Genomic DNA, 23,077 nt, shown 5'->3' on the forward strand with positions numbered 1-23,077 from the left:
TGGAATTATATACTTAACAAAAAAGTGTGAAACAACTGAAAATATGTCTTATATTCTACGTTCTTCAAAGTAGCCACCCTTTGCTTTGATGACTGCTTTGCACACTCTTGGTATTCTCTTGATGAGCTTCAAGAGGTAGTCACCGGAAATTGTCTTCCAACAATCTTGAAGGAGTTCCCAGAGATGCTTAGCACCTGTTGGCCCTTTTGCCTTCACTCTGCGGTCCAGCTCACCCCAAACCATCTCGATTGGGTTCCGGTCTGGTGACAGTGGAGGCCAGGTCATCTGGCGTAGCACCCCATCCTCCCAGACCTGGACTAAAGCACCTGGACTACTTTGAAGAACCTAGAATATAAGACATATTTTCAGTTGTTTCACACTTTTTTGTTAAGTATATAATTCCACATGTGTTAATTCATAGTTTTGATGCCTTCAGTGTGAATGTACAATTTTCATAGTCATGAAAGAAAAATCTTTAAATGAGAAGGTGTGTCCAAACTTTTGGTCTGTACTGTATATAGTCTAGCCAATAGACTCATACCAACTACCAGATATCATTGTTTATATTCACTGGCATGCTGTGAGCAAATTACCCCTCCATTTAATAAAGAGGCCATGACATAAAATAGAAAATTACCAATAAAACTAGAGGGGGGGGGAGCAAGATCCAGCTCATGGTCAATTCTTGAGCTGATAAACCCAGCAGCTCATGATAGAAAAATCATCCAGTAACTAGAGAAGAGATCCACAGAGTGATGTCTATAATCTCACGTGGATTCCTCCTTACAGTACTGGATCAGTCTATTCTCCAGAATGGAGGTATACATAATTTTGTTTACTGCATGTTGCCTAAGTTACCAGCAACCTCTGCAGTCTATCAACTGTAGCCAATCTCCTTGTCAGGGAGAGTAGCTCTTGCAAGCTCTTTCCTAAATAGCTTGCAAGCTCTGCTCTGTAGCTGGCAGGATCACTAGATACAGCCGGTTTCAGTGCCATTGTGCTTCTCAGATGCAGCAGAAGCAAAATTGCCTCTGCTTGCATCATCGGAGAGCTTACAGTCCAGACCATTCCCTTGCTTTGAACTATAATTAGCAAGACCTCACTGTTCCCTCTTGGAAGCAAAAAGCTAGGACAATGGGGAGTGATATGTTCTTCAAGAACTGATGAAAAAACCCTTTAAATAGCTTTTTTTTAATAAAATATAGAGTTATACTTTATTTGATATGGCAAAGCATTTTCCAGCAGGCTGTGGCCAAAAGAATTGCTAACATTTTCATTAGACAATGAACTGTCTGCACCATAGCACTGTATGACATTTCATCTAGCTTCTCTATTGAGAAAAAGCCTTGTGTATTTTGTCAGAATATGGGTGGAGAGACTTAAAAAACAGGATCTACCAGTCTTTTACAATAGGCAATGCTCAATCTGCTCAATCTAACTGCAGCTACTGCCGGTTAAGGATGGGATTATTAGATTTTTGTTTCCTATAACATCACAGAAACAGAAAATGTGGCAAAATTTCCAGAGAAAACTATGGAGACTGAATTCAAACCAAATTTTTATTTTTGTCAGCTCTGCATTCTGCATTACAATGATGATGATATATTATTCACTGGACTGTAAACTGGACTTTAGCAAGCAGAATGATGATTTAAGGAGTGAATACTGCAGATACCTTTACTACCAGGAATTAAAGCTTCCAGCCTCTGGGAGAAAGAATTGCTCCAAAATCATCAGTGGTGACCCGGATGAGGTAAGAAAGACTCTGATTGACAATTTAATTGTTGCAAATAGAAGAGTTCTTGCCACAGAAACAGACTACGTAGAAGTAACGAAAGACTGCACAAATTTTACAAAACTGAAAAAATATGTCATGTTCACTCTCAGTGAGGAGGAAAGAGATTATCCTATTGCCTATTCCATGGTAATCCATAATGACATTGAGATGTTTGAAAGGTTGTTACGGTCCATTTACATGCCTCAGAATGTTTATTGCATACATGTGGACATGAAATCTTCAGAAACTTTCTTTGGGGCAGTGAAAGCCATAGTTTCATGCTTTCACAATGTATTTGTGTCATCTAAGAGGGAATCTGTAGTCTATGCGACATGGTCTCGTGTCCAAGCTGATCTAAACTGCATGGAGGACTTATTGAACATCAATGTTGGCTGGAAGTACCTAATAAATACTTGCGGAACAGATTTCCCTTTAAAAACAAATGCTGAAATTGTCAAGAAATTAAAGCTTTTAAATGGCAAAAACAACATGGAGTCAGAGAAACCCCCTTCATATAAGAAGAAGCGATGGGAATATCATTATGAAATAAATGATCATGCAGTGCTGACAGATATAAAAAAAAATGCACCACCCTTTAATATTCCAATTTTTAGTGGTAGTGCCTATGTATTGCTCACCAAAGATTTTGTGAAGGCCTTGTTTGAAAACCCAATAGCAAAAGAACTTATGGAATGGGCTAAGGACACATACAGTCCAGATGAGTTTTTTTGGGCGACACTTCAAAGACTTACCGAGATGCCTGGATCTCTACACAAGCACATTAAATATGATATATCAGACTTAAATGCATTGGCCAGACTGGTGAAATGGCAAAACCTAGAAGGAGACATGAAGAATGGAGCCCCTTATTCTGTATGCACAGGAAAGCATAGAAGAGACGTGTGTGTGTATGGAACAGGCGACTTGCACTGGCTGGTCCAGCAGCACCATTTATTCTCTAATAAATTTGATCCAAGAGTTGATGATCATGCTATTCAATGTTTGGAGGAATATCTAAGATACAAATTGTTTTATGGGAAACGTATAATATAAGCAGAAATGATAATTTATTAAGCTCAAATTGCACTTCCGATCGCTAGCAGTTGTTAATTAGTCCTTTTTTTTTATCTACAGAATGTATAATTGATTGTGCATAATTAAAATGTTTTCTTTTGATATTTAACAGTTTTACGGAAGCATGTAGTGAATATATGAAGGTTGAAACAATAATTACATCATGAGATAGAACAAATGGAAAGTAGTTCTCAAATCACTGTAAAAAGTTTTGTTAAACAACTGAATGAAAAAAAGGAATTTCCCAGGAGCTCTGTTCTCGTGATTCACTATGACTAAGGGTGGCTACACGCCAGAAACGCATCAGATGTTCTCTATGGAATATACACAATAATACAACATTCTGTTTTTTAAATTAAGATGGAATAAAATTTGGATGTTTTTATACAAGGAGTTGTGATGTGCAATTTTCTCTACTTTTTCTACTGTTCTGGTGATTTGTGGGTGTCCTGACATAGGTGATCAATAGAAATAAAAACACATTTGTTTTCCTAGTTTTTTGAGGTTTTCCTAGGTTAAGCCGCTTCAGCAAAAAGCCAGCAGTTTTTTTTTCCTTAAGCAGCTTTGTTGGCAGTTTGGCCGTCATTTTTGTGGTGACTATGCCAGCGCAGATTTTTTTTTCTATAACTTGAACTATAATAAGCGGGTGGCTTCCTTTGGTATGAACATGCTACATTTTTTAACAACTTCTCAATTTCCAAACCCTGAGGGTATGTGCCCATGATAAGGAGCCACTGCGACCCCGACGCTACTGGACAGGCACGCAGCTTCCACCCTCATTATGCAAATGAGCGGGCGCGATTTTTTTTTTTTTTTCCCATGCGGACTTTCATGGGCACATACCCTGACCGAATGCTGACCAAATACTGAAAGTGGGGCCATGGCCTTATGGTGATTGACATCACTCACTTTGGAGCGCTGTCTGAACTGAATCCTCACCTCTGCACACAGTGACACTACAGGAGCCAAGAGCACACAAGTATATACAGGTGCATTCTCATCCCTCTCCTGTGTGTAGCAGCCATTCAAGGCATACAGAATGACAAAGCAGCAGGTGATCGTTGCTGACAGGAAAGGGCAATGAGAATGACCACAGAGTCAGCATATGCTCATTCTCAGCTCCTTCTACGGTCAGCATTGGCTTCCCATTGCTGTGTGATCCTCTGAGCAAAGAGCAGGAGCTACACACAGGAGCAGGATGAGAACGCTCCTGCACACACTGACATTGGGTACTCTTGACTCAGTGTCAATGCATGCAAGGCTGGAGATTTAGATCAAGGAGTGCTCCAAAGTAAAAGATGTTACTCACCACCATATGGGGAGGAAGTGTGGAGAATTGTAGTTAAGGGGGCAGAACAGAGCACTGAATCCTTAGCCACGCCAAGGGAGCATTGAGATCCTGTCATCATAGGCGGATTATAATGAGGGCAATCCGGGCTACCGCCTGGGGGCCCCGAGCCTGCAGGGGGCCCGCGGCTCCGGGCGGGGTGTCTAATGTCGGATTGCCCTCATTATATGTGCGGGCCGCCGCGGCACATACCGGTAGCAGTGGTGGAAGGGAGGGCCCCGGACCGCTCCCCCAGCAGTGGCCGCCGCTACTTCTTCATCGGCCGGGCCAGCACTGCAGCAGTTAACTTCCCTGTGCTGGCCCGGCAGCATCACTGCTAGGAGACACGGCCCTGTGCGTGTATAGATGGCTACGTGCGGCCTCCTGCTGAGTATAGATGGCTACGTGCGGCCCCCTGCTGTGTATAGATGGCGCCGTGCGGCCCCCTGCTGTGAGTAGATGGCGCCGTGCGGCCTCTTGCTGTGCATAGATGGCTACGTGCGGCCTCCTGCTGAGTATAAATGGCTACGTGCGGCCCCCTGCTGTGTATAGATGGCGCTGTGCGGCCCCTGCTGTGTATAGATGGCGCCGTGCGGCCCCCTGCTGTGTATAGATGGTGCCGTGCGGCCCCCTGCTGTGAGTAGATGGCGCCGTGCGGCCCCCTGCTTTGTGTAGATGGCACCGTGCGGCCTCTTGCTGTGTATAGATGGCTACGTGCGGCCTCCTGCTGAGTATAGATGGCTACGTGCGGCCCCCTGCTGAGTATAGATGGCGCCGTGCGGCCCCCTGCTGTGTATAGATGGCGCCGTGCGGCCCCCTGCTGTGTATAGATGGTGCCGTGCGGCCCCCTGCTGTGAGTAGATGGCGCCGTGCGGCCCCCTGCTGTGTGTAGATGGCGCCGTGAGGCCTCTTGCTGTGTATAGATGGCTACGTGCGGCCTCCTGCTGAGTATAGATGGCTACGTGCGGCCCACTGCTGTGAATAGATGGCGCCATGGGGCCCCCTGCTGTGTATAGATGGCACCGTGCGGCCCCCTGCTGTGTATAGATGGCGCCGTGAGGCCCCCTGCTGTGTATAGATGGTGCCGTGGGGCCTACTGCTGTGTATAGATGGTGCCGTGCGACCTCCTGCTGTGTATAGATGGCGCCGTGCGGCCTCCTGCTGTGTATAAATGGCTACGTGCGGCCTCCTGCTGAGTATAGCTGGCTCCGTGTGGCCTCCTGCTGTCTCTGGGGGGGGCGCCGTGCGGCCTCCCGCTGTGTATAGATGGCACCATGTGGCCTCCTGCTGTGTATAGATGGCTATGTGCGGCCTCCTGCTGAGTATAGATGGCGCCGTGCGGCCTCCTGCTGTCTCTGGGGGGGCGCCGTGCAGCCTCCCGCTGTGTATAGATGGCGCCGTGCGGCCTCCTGCTGTGTATAGATGGCGCCGTGTGGAATCCCGCTGTGCATAGATGGCTACGTGCGGCCTCCCGTTGTGTATAGATGGCTACGTGCAGCCTCCCGCTGTGTATAGATGGCTACGTGCGGTCTCCAGCTGTGTATAGATGGCACCATGCGGCCACCCGCTGTGTATAGATGGCACCGTGCAGCCCCCTGCTGTGAGTAGATGGCGCCGTGCGGCCCCCTGCTGTGTGTAGATGGCGCCGTGCGGCCTCTTGCTGTGTATAGATGGCTACGTGCGGCCTCCTGCTGAGTATAAATGGCTACGTGCGGCCCCCTGCTGTGTATAGATGGTGCCGTGCGGCCTCCTGATGTGTATAGATGGCGCCGTGCGGGCCCCTGCTGTGTATAAATGGTGCCGTGCGGCCCCCTGCTGTGAGTAGTTGGCGCCGTGCGGCCCCCTGCTGTGTGTAGATGGCGCCATGCGGCCTCTTGCTGTGTATAGATGGCTACGTGCGGCCTCCTGCTGAGTATAGATGACTACGTGCGGCCCCCTGCTGTGAATAGATGGCGCCGCGCGGCCCCCTGCTGTGTATAGATGGCGCCGTGCAGACCCCTGATGTGTATAGATGGCTCCGTGAGGCCCCCTGCTGTGTATAGATGGTGCCGTGCGGCCTCCTGCTGTGTATAGATGGCGCCGTGCGGCCTCCTGCTGTGTATAGATGGCGCCGTGTGGCCTCCCGCTGTGCATAGATGGCTACGTGGGGCCTCCCGTTGTGTATAGATGGCTATGTGCCGTCTCCCGTTGTGTATAGATGGCTACGTGCAGCCTCCCGCTGTGTATAGATGGCTACGTGCGGTCTCCCGCTGTGTATAGATGGCACCGTGCGGCCACCCGCTGTGTATAGATGGCACCGTGCAGCCCCTGCTGTGAGTAGATGGCGCCGTGCGGCCCCCTGCTGTGTGCAGATGGCGCCATGCGGCCTCTTGCTGTGTATAGATGGCTACGTGCGGCCTCCTGCTGAGTATAAATGGCTACATGCGGCCCCCTGCTGTGTATAGATGGCGCCGTGCGGCCCCCTGCTGTGTATAGATGGCGCCGTGCGGGCCCCTGCTGTGTATAGATGGTGCCGTGCGGCCCCCTGCTGTGAGTAGATGGCGCCGTGCGGCCCCCTGCTGTGTGTAGATGGCGCCATGCGGCCTCTTGCTGTGTATAGATGGCTACGTGCGGCCTCCTGCTGAGCATAGATGGCTACGTGTGGCCCCCTGCTGTGTATAGATGGCGCCGTGCGGCCCCCTGCTGTGTATAGATGGCGCCGTGCGGCCTCCTGATGTGTATAGATGGTGCCGTGAGGCCCCCTGCTGTGTATAGATGGTGCCGTGCGGCCTCCTGCTGTGTATAGATGGCGCCGTGCGGTCTCCTGCTGTGTATAGATGGCGCCGTGCGGTCTCCTGCTGTGTATAGATGGCGCCGTGCGGCCTCCTGCTCTGTATAGATGGCTACGTGCGGCCTCCTTCCGAGTATAGATGGCTCCGTGTGGCTTCCTGCTGTCTCTGGGGGGGGCGCCGTGCGGCCTCCCGCTGTGTATAGATGGCGCCATGCGGCCTCCTGCTGTGTATAGATGGCTACGTGCGGCCTCCTGCTGAGTATAGATGGCGCCGTGCAGCCTCCTGCTGTCTCTGGGGGGGGCGCCGTGCAGCCTCCCGCTGTGTATAGATGGCGCCGTGCGGCCTCCTGCTGTGTATAGATGGCGCCGTGTGGCCTCCCGCTGTGCATAGATGGCTACGTGCGGCCTCCCGTTGTGTATAGATGGCTACGTGCAGCCTCCCGCTGTGTATAAATGGCTACGTGCGGCCTCCCGCTATGTATAGATTGCACCGTGCGGCCTCCTGCTGTGTATAGATGGCACCGTGCAGCCTCCCGCTGTGTATAGATGGCTACGTGTGCTCAATATTGAGTCATACAATTAATGTAAGGCTATGTGCCCACGATACAGAAATGTTCCGGATTTTTTTTGAGCGTTTCTGCATCTCTCTGGCAGAAAAAACGCATGCGGATTGTACATGCGGATTGTACATGCGGATTGTACATGCGTTTTCCTGCCAGGGACATGCGGATGTGAAGCGTTCTTCACTTGCATTTCCGCATGCGGGTTGACAAGCGCTTTCCAAGCGATTTTAGCATCACTTAGAAAGTGCTAGACAACTTGGTTACACTATATAAATCCATGCAACTGTGACACCCCAGGGGTCTGGTTGCCACAGTAATAGAGATATTATGTCTGAGAGCAAGTGGGAGGTTTCTCTGGTCAGGAGCCCTAAGCATGCAACACGGCCCACCCAGACCTGGGAGGGGAGGAATCTGCCCTTATAAACTGGGTCTGGGGCGGGATTAGGTTAGACAGAGACAGAGCCTGCAGAACATGCAGAGTAGTCAGAGCCTGGAGAGGGAAAGTGAGAACAGGAGCTCTGTAGGAGCAGCAGCTGAAGGCCAGGGGCTGTGAGCAGAGATATAGCTCGCCCTGGCTGAAGTTACTAAAACCGGACACAGGAGTCCGAGGCTGTGGGGACTGATATATACCCAGCAGCAGAAACCAGCCGGCAGGGGATTCCAGGTCCTCTGGCCATAGAAGCCCAGAGGCTCAGTCACAAAGAAGGGACCAGCGCCGCCATCCAGGAGCGGAGGCTAACAGAAGGCCCCAAGTCACCAGCCATACGGGTGAGCACCACACGGTATACTCAGGGACGTGGGCTACTTGTAACCGCTGACATCAAGGTAGCCAGGAAGAGTGCAGATAAACGGGGAGGCCTACAACTCCACCTGGCCAGGGGAACTCCTGCTTGCTCGCAGACTGACCAGGCCCCTTATACTAGCCAGTACTCCCGGGAGGGTCTGCCTTGTACCATCAGTAAAGACCCTGAACTGCACCTTACGTCTCTGTGATTCCTTGCCGCACCAGCACCATTAGCACTGGGACCCTCACACCATCACTCCCATCATCTCTCACATTAGCTGCCCTGAGGCAATACTTCTCCCGTGGAGAGTTATCCCATACTCGGCTGCGCAAACAACATCAGCCTCAGCGGTCGGCAGCGCAGCGGCGGTCCCCACTGACCGCAATCCACGGGTGGCGTAGTCGGTCATTTGCTATACATTAAGACTGCCACTGGTTTGACCACCCTGGGCACGGACCGGGTCACCGCCACACGGAGACTACAACCCCCAGCATTCTACAACCGGCCCGGTTCCGGGTTCCCCTGCACAACTCAGGCCCAGGGGGTGCGTCAACTTTGGCGTAGTCGGCAGGATTTCGTGCCCGCAACCACCGGGTACTGCGTGCCTGAAATAGAGACTTTTATACTTACCTGTGGTGAAGTTTCCCGCCGTCCGGAGTCGTTTCCCGCCATCCGGAGCCGATTCCCGCCATCAGACGCCATCTTGGACCGTTTCTCGCCGTCTTCTGCCTTCTTCCCGCCATCCGCAGCTGCTTCCCGCCTTCGGACGCCATCTTCGGGACGCCGCACGGGAAGAAGAGGGGCGTGGACGCCGAAAGCGCGCGAGATCCGAAGCTCCGCCCCACGCTCTGACGCTGCGCAAGGTCCTGGAAGGGAGGAAGAGCGACGCTGACATCATCGGAGCGCGACGCCAGGTCCTCAACCCCGACGATCGACTGCGGAGCCGCGGTCTACGGAAGAAGAGCATCGCAAGGTAGGCCACGGTCCACTAGGGGGGAGGAGGATGCCGGATACCGAGGGGAGCTCCACTGCCACAGCCACCGCCAGCGCAACCGCTGCAGCAGTCATGCCATTCACCATGCCCTATATCTCGGGGGCAACCTGGCTACCCCAGTACTCAGGGGAGTCACATACTCTAAATGACTTTAGAGAAAGACTGGATAGCCTCTTCCAGGTGTACCCCCTCACAGAAGAGCAAAAAGTCAGCATCCTGGTGGCCCAATTAATCGGGGCAGCCCAAAGGGAGGTAAAGTCCTGGCCACCTGGGAGGAAGAGGACTGTCAGAGAAATACTAGCCCGGCTGAAAGACACATTTCATACCCGCACCTCAGCCGAAATAAAGCTCAGATTTTACGGGTGTAAACAGCGGGCACATGAGAGTATAAGAGACTATGCTCTAAACCTACAAGAGGCCCTGAGAGCCATTAAGCAGGCAGACCCTGACAGCGTGGGAAATGAAGATAAGCTGTTGACTGAACAATTTATTGAGGGTCTACTGTGCAATGCCCACCGAACCCAGTTGCGGGCAATGGCCTTACAGGACCCTGACCTGGACTTTGCACAGTTCAAGGACAGAGCCATCCGGGTGCTCCGAGAACCGGCACCAGGTGGCGCGGTGACCCACAGGCGCCCTGCTATCACTTACCACCAGGAGACGGCGCCCTTGTCTGCAGGGCCTGTGGGAGCTGATGCGCAGGCTTTAAACAGTGACCCGGCTACAGACCTGCACCATCAGGTCCAAGAGCTGACTAAGAGCGTTGCCGCGCTAACCAGAACTGTGCAGTCTTTACAGGTCTCTTCTCCAGGAAAGATCCAGCTGGCAACCGGACCGGAGGACGTCCCGTGGCGCCGACTGAGGAGGACCCCACCGGCCAGAGGAAGACCCAGCGACAGATACAACGAGGACGGACGACCCATCTGCCGCCGCTGCAATCAACCCGGACATGTGGCAAGGTACTGTCATTTAAACGGGCACAACCTGGGGTAGAGGGCCAACCCCCAGGCATAAGACCATCAGGCCCATCAAACTGGTGTGATAAATACGTAGGGGGACGTCCAATCTTGCCTGTGGTACTGGATGGCATTCCTATGAGTGCCCTACTAGACACTGGGTCACAGGTGACCACCATCCCGTACGTGCTCTTTAAACAGTACTGGAATGACTCGGACATAACCCGCTACCCAGATGACGACCTGAGTATCATCGCCAGCAATGGTCAGCCCGTGCCGCAGGTGGGATTCAAAGAGGTGACCATTAAGATCGGTAAAGTCGAACTGGCGGCACAAGGACTGATTATAGTGGACATAGACCGTCATGAGAGTCACCCTAGAATAACCTTGGGAACTAATGTGATTGAAAATTGTCTTGCAGAGGTGATTCTCATTTTACAGCAGGTTGCCAAGAACGCCAGTTCCGGCCAGCAGCGTGTGCTCCAAAAAGAGATCCGGGCACTGATGAAGCGGCAACAGGTGGAACTATCTGGTGGTGAGATAGGTAGCGTGAGAATGTGTGACCCGTTCCCTATTGCCATGCCCCCAAAAAGTGAGATGATGATTTGGTGCCGGGCAGCTATTGGTCTAAGAGGTAGAGACTACCAAGCAATGGTAGAACCCGTCTACTCAGACAGTAGGCCCACCATTTTGACAGCACGGGGGGTGGTCGATGTACGCCATGGGAGGGTGCCCGTTCGCATCATAAATTTCGGGGAGAGAGAAGTACACCTGCCCCGGTATGCCACGCTAGCCAAATTGTTCACCATCAACCAGAACTCTGTACAGGCTGTGGAACCCTTGCCTCCATCTCAACCAGAGGAAGGTAACGGCTCTAAGAAACCAATGGAGGACTGGTGTCAGCAACTGCATTTGGGTACTGACTCCACTCCCTCACACCAGAAACAGGGAGTCTATCGGGTGGTTCGAGAGTACGAGAGAGTGTTTAGTAAACACCCGCTAGACTTCGGGCGAGTAAAGGGGGTAGAACACCACATCCCCACGGGAAACCATCCTCCCATAAAGGAGAGATACCGACCCGTACCCCCGGCACACTACCAACACGCCAAGGGGATGCTTAGAGACATGAAGGAGGCTGGGGTAATCAGGGACAGCTGTAGCCCCTGGGCAGCTCCACTAGTCTTAGTGAAAAAGAAAGACAACACCATGAGAATGTGTGTAGACTACAGGAAGGTCAACCGTATCACACACAAAATGCGTACCCGTTACCAAGGATAGAAGAGTCCTTAGCTGCATTAAAATCTGCTAACTTCTTCTCTACTTTGGATCTCACTAGCGGTTACTGGCAGGTTCCTGTAGCAGAGGCGGATCGGGAGAAGACCGCATTCACCACCCCGATGGGTCTCAGGGAATTTAACTGTATGCCGTTCGGGCTCTGCAACGCACCAGGAACCTTCCAACGGTTGATGGAATGCTGTCTGGGACACCGGAACTTCGAGACGGTCCTGTTATACCTGGACGATGTCATCGTCTATTCCAAGACCTACGAGGACCACCTGAAACACCTGGCAGAAGTGTTTGAAGCTCTGGCAAACTACGGTCTAAAGGTGAAACCCTCCAAGTGTCACCTCCTGAAACCAAAGGTGCAATACCTGGGACACGTGGTGAGTGCTGATGGAGTGGCTCCTGACCCTGATAAGATCACCGTGATTAAGGACTGGCCAAGACCCTCCAGCATAAAGGAAGTGCGGCAGTTCCTCGGGTTGGTAGGCTACTACCGAAGATTCATTCCCGGTTTCACCAAAGTGGCAGCCCCTATGCAGGACCTCCTGATAGGTCAATCTCGGAAAGCCAAAAACCAGAAGCCGCCCTTTAGGTAGGAAAAGCTGGAAGAGGAGTCCTTCTGCCAGCTGAAGATGGCCCTCACGGGGGATGAAATCCTGGCATATCCAGACTACAGCCAGCCCTTTATCCTCCACACGGACGCAAGCAACATCGGGCTAGGAGCCGTACTGTCCCAGATCCAGCAAGGGAAAGAACGGGTAATCGCTTACGCCAGCCGAAAGCTACGGCCCACGGAGAGGTACCCTGAGAATTATAGCTCATTCAAGCTGGAGTTCCTGGCAGTAGTGTGGGCAGTGACCGAACGTTTCAAGCATTACCTTGCCTCCTCCAAATTCACCGTGTACACGGATAACAACCCGTTGACACACCTGGACACTGCAAGGCTCGGTGCCCTGGAACAGAGATGGATGGACCGCCTGTCCAACTTTGAATTCACCATCAAATACCGGGCAGGACGCTCAAATGCCAACGCGGATGCCCTGTCTAGAATGCCGAACTTACCGGACGTAGGGGAAGATCTGGAAGAAGTTGAGCTCCCTGCGTTCCACCGTCATGGGATTACCCTGTATTCCCACCGTGTGAAGGACAGGCGCTCCGTGACGTTCAATCCCTTGCCCCACTACAACTGGGCGGAGACGCAAGACAGTGATCCCGCAGTCCATTTGGTGAAGGAAATGCTGACCCAGGCCGATGCCCGTCTTGACCCAGATGCTCCGGAGGAGACCAAGCAACTGTGGAAGGAGAAAAGTAAGCTGTTCCTCTACAGGGAGAAGCTGTGCTGGAGAATGGTTAACTCTCGAACACATGAGTTGACCTGGCAGGTAGTGGTCCCAAGACGAGACGCGGCTATGGTTCTGGAGGCATACCACAACGGAGCAGAGCATTTCGGATGGAAGAAGCTGGAGTTCTTGTTGCGTGAACGGTTCTACTGGGTAGGCATGAGAGGAGCCATCGAGAGGTGGTGCAGAGACTGTGGCCCGTGCCACCTGAGAAGAAAAGACCGAGCCAGCCAGAAGACTCCCCTGCAGCCCATCATCACCAGACAGCCACTGGAACTGGTAGCCCTGGACCATGTGAAACTGGCTCCAAGCAGATCTGGGTATGTCTACGCCCTCACAATCGTAGATCATTACTCCCATTTCCTGGTGGTGGTCCCGGTCAAGGACTTAACGGCTCAAACAGCAGCTAGAGCCTTCCAGCAGCACTTCTGCCGTCCACACGGGTACCCGGACCAAGTGTTGACAGACCAAGGACCAGCCTTCGAAGCGGAGGTCTTCCAGGAGTTCTGCAACCTGTATGGCTGCAAGAAGATAAGAACAACGCCCTATCACCCTCAAACCAATGGACTCTGCGAGAAGATGAACCAGGTGGTGATAGATCTGCTAAAAACATTGCCCCTGGAAGAACGCAGTCTGTGGCCTGAGAAACTGCCCGATCTGGTGGACCTGTATAACCACATCCCTGTAGGTTCCACCAACTGTACCCCGGCTTACCTAATGAGAGCAAGACCTGGTAAGCTGCCTATTGACCTGGATATGGGAGTCCTGACGCCTGAGGACACCTCGCCAGAGGCAGACTGGGATACAGAACGGCAGCAGCAGTATCGGAAAGTACAGGAGAGCGTCGAGCGAAGTCTGTCTCAAGCTAGAGAAAGGCAAGAGAAGGCTTATAACCAGTATGCTCCCGCTGTTCCCCTGGTACCTGGAGAGCAGGTCTTGAAGAGGAAGAGGCGGCTCCACAAGTTGGACGACCAGTGGGAGAAGGACCCGTACACCGTACTGCCATCAAGCCATGAGAACCCAAAAATCTGCGTAATCAGTAAGGATGGAGGAGAAACCACAGCCATTGTCTCCAGAGACCACCTGAAGAAGTGTCCCGAGCAGCTGCAAAGCCCTGAAGAAGATCAAGAAAACCCTCAACCCGCAGAGGAAAGGGAAGAAATGATCAGTACCGTACTCGGAGACTTCCCCCGGTCTTGGACACAAGTAAACGGCGCTGTCGTCGCACCCGTCCTCACCTTTCTCCAGCCAGCCCCGCAAGTGCCTACAGAGGAACCGGTAGAGCTGGAAGAGCAGCCGGCCCAAGAGGCAGAAGGGTCCACACCAGCAGTACAGGAGGATCAACCCTCTGCTAGTAATGAGCCTGCCGTGCCCCTAGTGAGCCAAAGAGTGCGCAGACAGCTGCCCAGCTTACCCATAACACCTCCTACACCCTGTAGTGCAGAACCAGTTAGTGAGCTCCGTAGGTCCACTAGAGTCACTAGAGGTCAGATGCCCGCTCGCTGGAGAATCTAAACTAATGCACTGTGAATTTATCTGCTAACTGTTTATGGTTTATGTTTGTTGCCTGTTATTAATTATGTTTCTCAGTTACCCTGCAGATTTTTATGGACTAACAAGTTATGGACGCTGGATAACCGGAACAGTTTTGTAGATAGTTGCACCTTGGTGCCTCTTGCGAAGACGGCCGCGGAAGAGAAAACCTGTCTGGCGTCGCCTCCTTGCGGCCCAAAGTAGTTAGTCTACCCTTGCAGCCACGCCCAAGGACAACGCAAGGGGTTTGCTTTGGACAGGTCCCCTACTTCGCTTAAAGCTTCACCTTGGGTGATATGGACACCCGGTTGCGGACACGCCGTGACCTTTAAAGAACTAAAGCTTCTTGTAAACATGTTATCGTATTATTGTTTATACCCTGTTATTATGTTTTAAAAATGTGTTTAGTCCCGGAGTACTAAAATTTACTAGGGGGGAATGTGACACCCCAGGGGTCTGGTTGCCACAGTAATAGAGATATTATGTCTGAGAGCAAGTGGGAGGTTTCTCTGGTCAGGAGCCCTAAGCATGCAACACGGCCCACCCAGACCTGGGAGGGGAGGAATCTGCCCTTATAAACTGGGTCTGGGGCGGGATTAGGCTAGACAGAGACAGAGCCTGCAGAACAAGCAGAGTATCATAGAATCATAGAATCATAGAATGGTAGAGTTGGAAGGGACCTCCTGGGTCATCTGGTCCAACCCCCTGCTCAAAGCAGGATTCACTAGATCATCTCAGACAGATGTCTGTCCAGCCTCTGTTTGAAGACGTCCATTGAAGGGGAACTCACCACCTCTCGTGGCAGCCTGTTCCACTCATTAATCACCCTAACTGTCAAAAAGTTTTTTCTAATATCTAATCTGTGTCTCCTCCCATTTAGTTTCATCCCATTGCTTCTAGTCTTTCCTTGTGCAAATGAGAATAAAGATGATCCTTCTAGAATGTGACAGTCCTTGACATATTTGTAGACAGCTATTAAGTCTCCTCTCAGTCTTCTTTTTTGCAAGCTAAACATTCCCAAATCCTGTAACCGTTTCTCATAGGACATGGTTTGCAGACCAGTCACCATTCTGGTCGCTCTTCTCTGAACTTGCTCCAGTTTGTCTATGTCTTTTTTAAAATGTGGTGCCCAAAACTGTACACAGTATTCCAGATGAGGTCTGACCAAAGAGGAGTAAAGACCGATAATGACTTCATGTGATCTAGACTGTATGCTTCTGTTAATACATCCCAGAATTGTATTTGCCTTTTTTGCTGCTGCATCACACTGTTGACTCATGCTCAGTCTATGATCTATTAGTATACCTAAGTCTTTTTCACATGTACTGTTGCTTAGCTCTATTCCTCCCATTCTGTATATGCTCTGTAGTCAGAGCCTGGAGAGGGAAAGTGAGAACAGGAGCTCTGTAGGAGCAGCAGCTGAAGGCCAGGGGCTGTGAGCAGAGATATAGCTCGCCCTGGCTGAAGTTACTAAAACCGGACACAGGAGTCCGAGGCTGTGGGGACTGATATATACCCAGCAGCAGAAACCAGCCGGCAGGGGATTCCAGGTCCTCTGGCCATAGAAGCCCGGAGGCTCAGTCACAAAGAAGGGACCAGCGCCGCCATCCAGGAGCGGAGGCTAACAGAAGGCCCCAAGTCACCAGCCATACGGGTGAGCACCACACGGTATACTCAGGGACGTGGGCTACTTGTAACCGCTGACAGCAAGGTAGCCAGGAAGAGTGCAGATAAACGGGGAGGCCTACAACTCCACCTGGCCAGGGGAACTCCTGCTTGCTCGCAGACTGACCAGGCCCCTTATACTAGCCAGTACTCCCGGGAGGGTCTGCCTTGTACCATCAGTAAAGACCCTGAACTGCACCTCACGTCTCTGTGATTCCTTGCCGCACCAGCACCATTAGCACTGGGACCCTCACACCATCACTCCCATAATCTCTCACATTAGCTGCCCTGAGGCAATACTTCTCCCGTGGGGAGTTATCCCATACTCGGCTGCGCAAACAACATCAGCCTCAGCGGTCGGCAGCGCAGCGGCGGTCCCCACTGACCGCAATCCACGGGTGGCGTAGTCGGACATCTGCTATACATTAAGACTGCCACTGGTTTGACCACCCTGGGCACGGACCGGGTCACCGCCACACGGAGACTACAACCCCCAGCATTCTACAACCGGCCCGGTTCCGGGTTCCCCTGCACAACTCAGGCCCAGGGGGCGCGTCACAACCAGCATGGATTTATATAGTGTGACCGTAAAATAATGGTAAAAAATAAAAAATATATACTTACCTTCTGATGGCCTGCCGACGTCAGCGGTCGCGTGACACGTCACATGACTAAATGACGTCACGGCAGGTCCTTTTCAGACCATCGCGAGCTGCCGGAAAGTCAGGACACATCGGATAAAGACACCGGGGGCCATCAGAAGGTAAGTATAATATTTATTTTTTATTTTATTCTTATTTTACAGGTTCTATGGTACCTGGGTCTGGATGAGAGTCTCCTCTCCTCCACACCCGGGTACCATCCGAACATTGAAACGCATGGATTCCGCATCTATAGATGCAAGGATGCGGATTCCATGCGCGCCAATGCAAGTCAATGGCGGCGAAAACGCCGCGCTTCCGCAAAATAATTGGTAATGCTGCGGATTTTTCCGCAATGATAATCCGCAGCGGAAATTTCCGCAGCATGTACACAGCACATGCGGATTATCATTGGGGAACATGGCAGGCTTTCTACCAAGCGTTTTTTAAGCGTTTCTGCAGCGGAATTGCAGCTGCGGAAACGCTTAAAAAACGCATAATGGGCACACAGCCTAAAAAAAAATATTATAATTAATATTGTGCCAAATTAATTTCACGTGAACTATCACATGATCTATCACAGGGGATCATGTGACATGTCACATGATAAATCAGGTGTGTGTGTGGAGGGGGGGGGGCCCGCGCCTTCTAAACTGCCCGGGGCCCTTGCTACTCTTAATCCACCCCTGCCTGTCATTTACATATGTAATAAAACAATTTTTATATAAAATGAAATTAGTAAAATCTACAATACAGTTATGATTTTTTTAGGGTCCTCTATATGGATGTCTAAATAGTTCAATTTGCATTTTTGGGGCGACAGCCTCCCTTTAATTACCTCTATGATAGAGCTGCAGGAGAAATAATCACTGCTGAACTTCCCACCATAACACTTTGTGATCAATTTATTGTCAATGGGTCTTTGCAACAATAAGGGTTCCTACAAAATAAACTCCTTTTCTTTCTCTTGACTGTGTTGTCTGGAATTTTTTTGCTTCTTGCACAGTTTACTTAAAACGTTTGTGTTTTTAGCACAATACATAAAAATCAAAACTGGTTTCAGTATTTCCCTAATTCTTTCTTTAACTATCTCTTATCCCTTCTGTTAATTTAAAGGGAACCTGTCATCAAAAAAATCAATATTTACTTGCAGTCATAGTGGTAATCTGCAAGTAAATATCATTTTAAATATGTGCAGGTGACTAGTTGAAAGTGCGGCGGCAGGAGAAAATGACGCTTAGGCTGGTTTCACACGTCTGTTTATTTCCGGTACCGGAAAAACGGTACCAGAGCTGTCCATGCCCATGTGTCCGTGTGTCTGTGTGTGTTTTACGTGTTGTATCCATGTGCTATCCGTGTGCTTTCCATTTGTCCATTTTTTACATCCGTGTGGCATCCGTGTGCTTTCTGTGTGAAAACGTACTGTAAGGTTAAATTATGTTTGGGGAAAAAGGGGTTATTCCTTCAATTACAAGGATTTATCTAGAAAAGGTGCGCCAATTTACTAATTAGCTTTGCCAAGGCTTAAAAACACAATAAGCGCACACATTTTTGCTTTGGCTTGTGTGTTAGTCGGTCTGTGGTTTGCCAAATATGTCTGTTTCCAATGAGGCGTTGTTGTGGTTGGCCTGGATTGTTTCCCGTCATTTTGGGGTTCACTGCCATATGCTTGGTGAAGAACCATGGCGTCCCAAAAGACTATGGGTTCACCCTCTCATCTTGCAACATGGGGCATATGGTCATTTTCATACATTATATAATGAACTTCGCAAGTATCCTGCAAAGTTTGTTGCTTTCTGTCACCTGTCCATGTGTTGTTTTGACAAACTTCTTGATGATTTGCGTCCTTTCCTACTTAAACAAGACACCTGCTTGTGACTAAGCATTTCTCCAGAGGAGCGTTTGCTAGTAACCATAAGGTAAGTTTGTTTATCATTCATTTTTGGGGTTTGAAATTTTTGCCTATGTATTTTCACTGTATTCCCCATTTTTAAACAAAATCTGTGTGCATTGCTTATTTGTGATCTGAAATAAGTTAGTCATTATGTCTGTTTTATTTAATCCATATATTTTTTTTAAATTACAGATTCTTGGCCACTGGCAATTAATTTAGTTCGCTCCATTTTCAGTTCCTACTTGGCACTTCGACGATATCCCAGATTGTGCCGACAACTTGTGATATTATTTGGGACAAACTGAAGGGCCGGTTGATGCCTCAGCCAACCACACATGACTGGGTGAGGATTTCCCATGAGTTCATGGAAGCAGCACAGTTTCCAAATTGTATAGGTACACTGGATGGGAAGCATATTCGTGTCAAGAAACCGCCAGACTCAGGCTCACGATTCTTTAATTACAAAAAATATTTCTCATTAGTGCTGCTGGCCTTAGCTGACAGTAACTACTGTTTTGTAATTGCTGACATTGGTGCTTATGGGAGTGCGTTGGATGCTCGCGCCCCCTGGGGCCGTGGGGTACTCAATAGCCAGGCCAGTTGGTTCTTTTTGGGGTAGTTGTAATGCAGGTGCCGGAATGCAACTCACAGAGACACAAGGCGAGAACAGTCAGAGATGTTTGTAAACAGTTTTATACAACAGGTATACTGAAACAAGGGATTAGCAACAAGGGTAATGAACAATGGTTTGAAATATCAGAAAAATACAAAATTTCTCAAAGTAAGGCGCAGTCTCTTAAAATAAGGCGCAGTCTCTTAAAGTAAGGTGATGCCCTCAAGCATGAGAGACACCACACAAGTTATTTAACCGTGAATTTGGCCCTAGCGGGGGTCACCGGTTATTCCCGCTAGGCCGTGAGTCTCTTTCCGGATAAATTCAATTAAATCACGTTGTGCTACTTTAGCCCCAACCGTTCCCCTCCCAACCTGAGTACTTAAACCCAATTGTCCCCGGTACCGTGGGTGAGCAGTGGAAGTGACGGCCCTGCTCACGTATGCAGCTCCTCTCTGCTTGGCCGTTGGAGGCAGTCTCTCGAGCCTTGGATAGGGGGGTCCAGGCCTCGCCTGTCGGCGTCCGACGTCGGGTTCCGCGAACTCACTCAGCACCGCGATCAGGTTCCTAGTATCCTCAGCAGGCACAGCACTCGGGTCACAACTGTGAGGGATCCGGAGCTCTTTTACCGGTGCCCGGCTGGAGCACCTCTCAGGCCTCTGGATTTGGCCTGTCACGCGGGGTTTCTCAGGACGCAGGGAGCACGTCTGCTCCTCTCTGCTGCTTGGCGCCAAAGACTCCTCAGGTTTGGCACACTGGCCTCTTATCTCTCTGAACTCCTTCCTGGAAGTCACCTGATCGGGTCCAGCATCTGAATCTGCCCTCTCTGCAACTTCCCTTGTATATTTTGGTTCCGCTTGACTGTCTCTGGCCAGTAGATGGCAGTCTCACTCCATCCTTGAAACGTCATGTTGTAGTTCTTTTACAAGCTTTCTTGCTCGCTCTACATTCCTCCCTCCTTTTTGCTCGCCAGTCCTCGGGTAAGTGGACTCCTCGCAGAATTGATGTCTCCTTCCAGGCAGTGCAAGCTCAGACAGGAGTTGGGCACACTCCTGCGTTTTCTGTTGGATTCGAGACCAGATAAACTCTTCCTGAGCATACCGGTTAGGAGGAATTCCGGCATTAGCCCGCTCAGTTCTGCGGGGCTCTTCTTGCGGAGGAGACTCAGGGAGATCCGAGGAATCAACTACTGGGGATTGCAAATCATTTCCTGACTCATTCTGACTTCCACTCGGGAGTGGCACCAACGGTTCTGACGGGCCCAACTGCATTGTGGCCCACCCTTCTTCATCCCCCAAGGTTCCTGTATGTGGCACTTCAGCCAACACGTCTGAGGGCGCAGCCCCGTTACAGACTTCAGCTTCAGAGGAGCAAGGTCGCAACATATTACGGTGCAACACCCTGGATGTCGCGGCGTCATCCCCTTCGGGCCTAACCTCATAGACGGGGTTGTCTGGGTGGACCTTCTTCACCACCCGATATGGTATTGCCTCCCAACGATGGTCCAGCTTACTCCCAAATCGTTTAGCCCTCACCAGCACTCGGTCTCCTGGCTGAAGCGATCCACCTGTGGTCGGGGGCCGAACTGCATGCTCTACTTCCTGAAACTTCTGAGCAACCAGTTTTCTCACGGTATGGAGTCGACGCTGGTGTTCTCGAATCCAGGTACTTGGGCTACTGCCCGGACCGGGGTCTTCTGAGTCTAGCTCCAGCTCGGCGATTTCCCGGCCACTTCTTCCAAACAGCAACATGTAGGGGGTGTAGCCGGTGGTTGTATGAACTCGATTATTATACACCCACACCAGCTCGGACACGAATTCGGGCCACTTCATCTTTTTGTCCGCTTCCAGTGTTCGCAACATTTGCAGCAGGGTTCGGTTAAAGCGCTCGCATGCACCGTTCCCTTGCGGGTGGTAGGGCGTTGTCCGGGAACGGTCGATCCCATAGATGCGGTATAGCTCATCCATCACTCGTCCTTGGAAGCAGGCCCCCTGGTCAGAATGTATTCGCTTCGGGCACCCATAAATCCGGATGAAATCTTGACAGATGGCCTTGGCTGCGGCTTCTACCATCTGATCTTTAGTGGGCGTCACTACTGCAAACTTGGTGAAGTGATCAGTCATGACTAAACAGTGTCCATAACCGTTGTATGAAGTTCCTACCATCAAGTAGTCAATCATCAAGACTTCCAAGGGGGCAAAAGTTCGGATGGTCTGAATGGGAGCTCTTTGCTCCGGGGGCTTGTTCAACTCACACTGGCGACATGTTCGGCAGACCCCCTCGACTTCTTGTCGCAGTTGAGGCCAATACACCAGCCGTTGCAACCACCGGAAGGTCTTTTCTACTCCGAAGTGAGCACCTCTTCTATGAGCTTCTTGGGCTAGCTGTGTTACTAGCGCTCCTGGAACTACCACTTGCCAGGTAACATCAAACTCTCGAGGCAGCTGGATTCTTCGGCATAGCAAGCCGTCCTTCAGGAGGAGCCTCTCCCACTGGCCTAGGATTTGTAGGGTAGTTGGAAGTGAAGCGGCTCTGGTTTCCTGGTCGGGTCTCTGATTAAGGGCGACCCATTCTCTCAACTTTGCTAGCTCCGGGTCGGATTGCTGCAGATGTATCCATTCGTCTCTTGAACGGCCCAGAATCTGAGTGGGCCTCGGCTCCTCTCTGGTCTCTTGGGCGTCGACCACAGCAGCGGCGAACTGGCTGGAATCCGGGATCTCGTCGCCTTCGAGCTCCTCATCTCTGTCCTTTTTCGGCCCCGCCTGAGTGACCCGGGACAGGGCATCTGCATGTGTGTTCAGGGCCTTGGACCGATAGGCGATTTTATACTGGAATTTGGACATCCTTGCGACCCACCGCTGTTCTAACGCGCCCAGTTTAGCGTTCTCCAAGTGGGCCAAAGGGTTGTTATCTGTCCGCACTTGCACTTCTGACCCTGACAGGTACTCAGCAAATTTCTCGGTCATGGCCCACACCAGTGCCAGTAGCTCCAGCTTAAACGAACTGTAGTTGTCCGGATTCTTCTCCGTATCTCGGAGTGACCTGCTGGCATACACGATCACTCGCTCTTTCCCTTCTTGTACTTGAGCCAGCACTGCTCCCAGCCCATGTAAGCTTCCATCAGTGTACAACATGAAAGGCTGCGAAAAGTCAGCGTAGGCCAGAATCGGGGCATCTGTTAGCACCATTTTCAATGCTCAGAATGCCTCTTCTTGTCGTGGGCCCCACTGAATGGGCTGCCACTTGGCTCCCCCGGCTGTTCCTCTCAGCAATTCATTGAGCGGGATCGCAATCTTAGCGAAGTCTTTAATGAATCTGCGGTAGTATCCAGCAAGCCCCAGGAATGCCCTTAGTTCCCTTAGATTGGCGGGCGTGGGCCACTTCTGCACGGCAGCTACTTTCTCTGCAGTGGGGTGCACCCCTGCACTGGACACAGTGTGCCCCAGATATTCAATTTCTCGTTTGAAGAGACGACACTTACGAGGCTTAATTTTCAGGCCGTGCCTTTGTAGCCGTTCTAACACTTGTTCCAATCGGCGGAGATGATCCTCAAACGTTGCGGAATAGATAATTATATCATCCAGATATATTAAAGTGGCTTCAAAGTTGAGGTCCCCCAAGCATCTCTCCATCAGCCGTTGGAAAGTTCCTGGCGCGTTTGTTAGTCCGAACGGCATTCGATTGAACTCAAACAGGCCCATAGGGAGAACAAAAGCTGTCTTCGGACGATCCTTCTCAGCTACTGGGACCTGCAAATAGCCACTGGCCAGGTCGAGGGAGGAGAAGAATTTGGCGCTTCCTAGTGCAGATAGAGACTCTTCGATTCGGGGGAGTGGATAGGAGTCCCGTACTGTACAGGCA

The 23,077-nt window shown here is 50.9% G+C and overlaps 1 protein-coding gene across 1 annotated transcript; it reads left to right on the forward strand.

Moving 5' to 3' along the window:
• Window positions 1–1,384: 1,384 nt before the first annotated feature.
• LOC141165179 (beta-1,3-galactosyl-O-glycosyl-glycoprotein beta-1,6-N-acetylglucosaminyltransferase 3-like) lies at window positions 1,385–3,241 on the forward strand. Its single transcript, XM_073650809.1, has one exon. The coding sequence runs from the start codon at window positions 1,508–1,510 to the stop codon at window positions 2,828–2,830; it is 1,323 nt and encodes a 440-aa protein (XP_073506910.1). The 5' UTR covers window positions 1,385–1,507; the 3' UTR covers window positions 2,831–3,241.
• The last annotated feature ends 19,836 nt before the right edge of the window (window positions 3,242–23,077 follow it).

Source organism: Phyllobates terribilis, unplaced genomic scaffold, assembly GCF_046119375.1.
Source record: "Phyllobates terribilis strain yellow unplaced genomic scaffold, ASM4611937v1 Scaffold_11__3_contigs__length_659146591, whole genome shotgun sequence".
Lineage (NCBI taxonomy): Eukaryota > Metazoa > Chordata > Amphibia > Anura > Dendrobatidae > Phyllobates > Phyllobates terribilis.

Bases quoted from the DNA above. Each gene is read 5' to 3' on its own strand.
- LOC141165179 (XM_073650809.1), top strand. From the start codon at position 1,508: ATGTGGCAAAATTTCCAGAGAAAACTATGGAGACTGAATTCAAACCAA.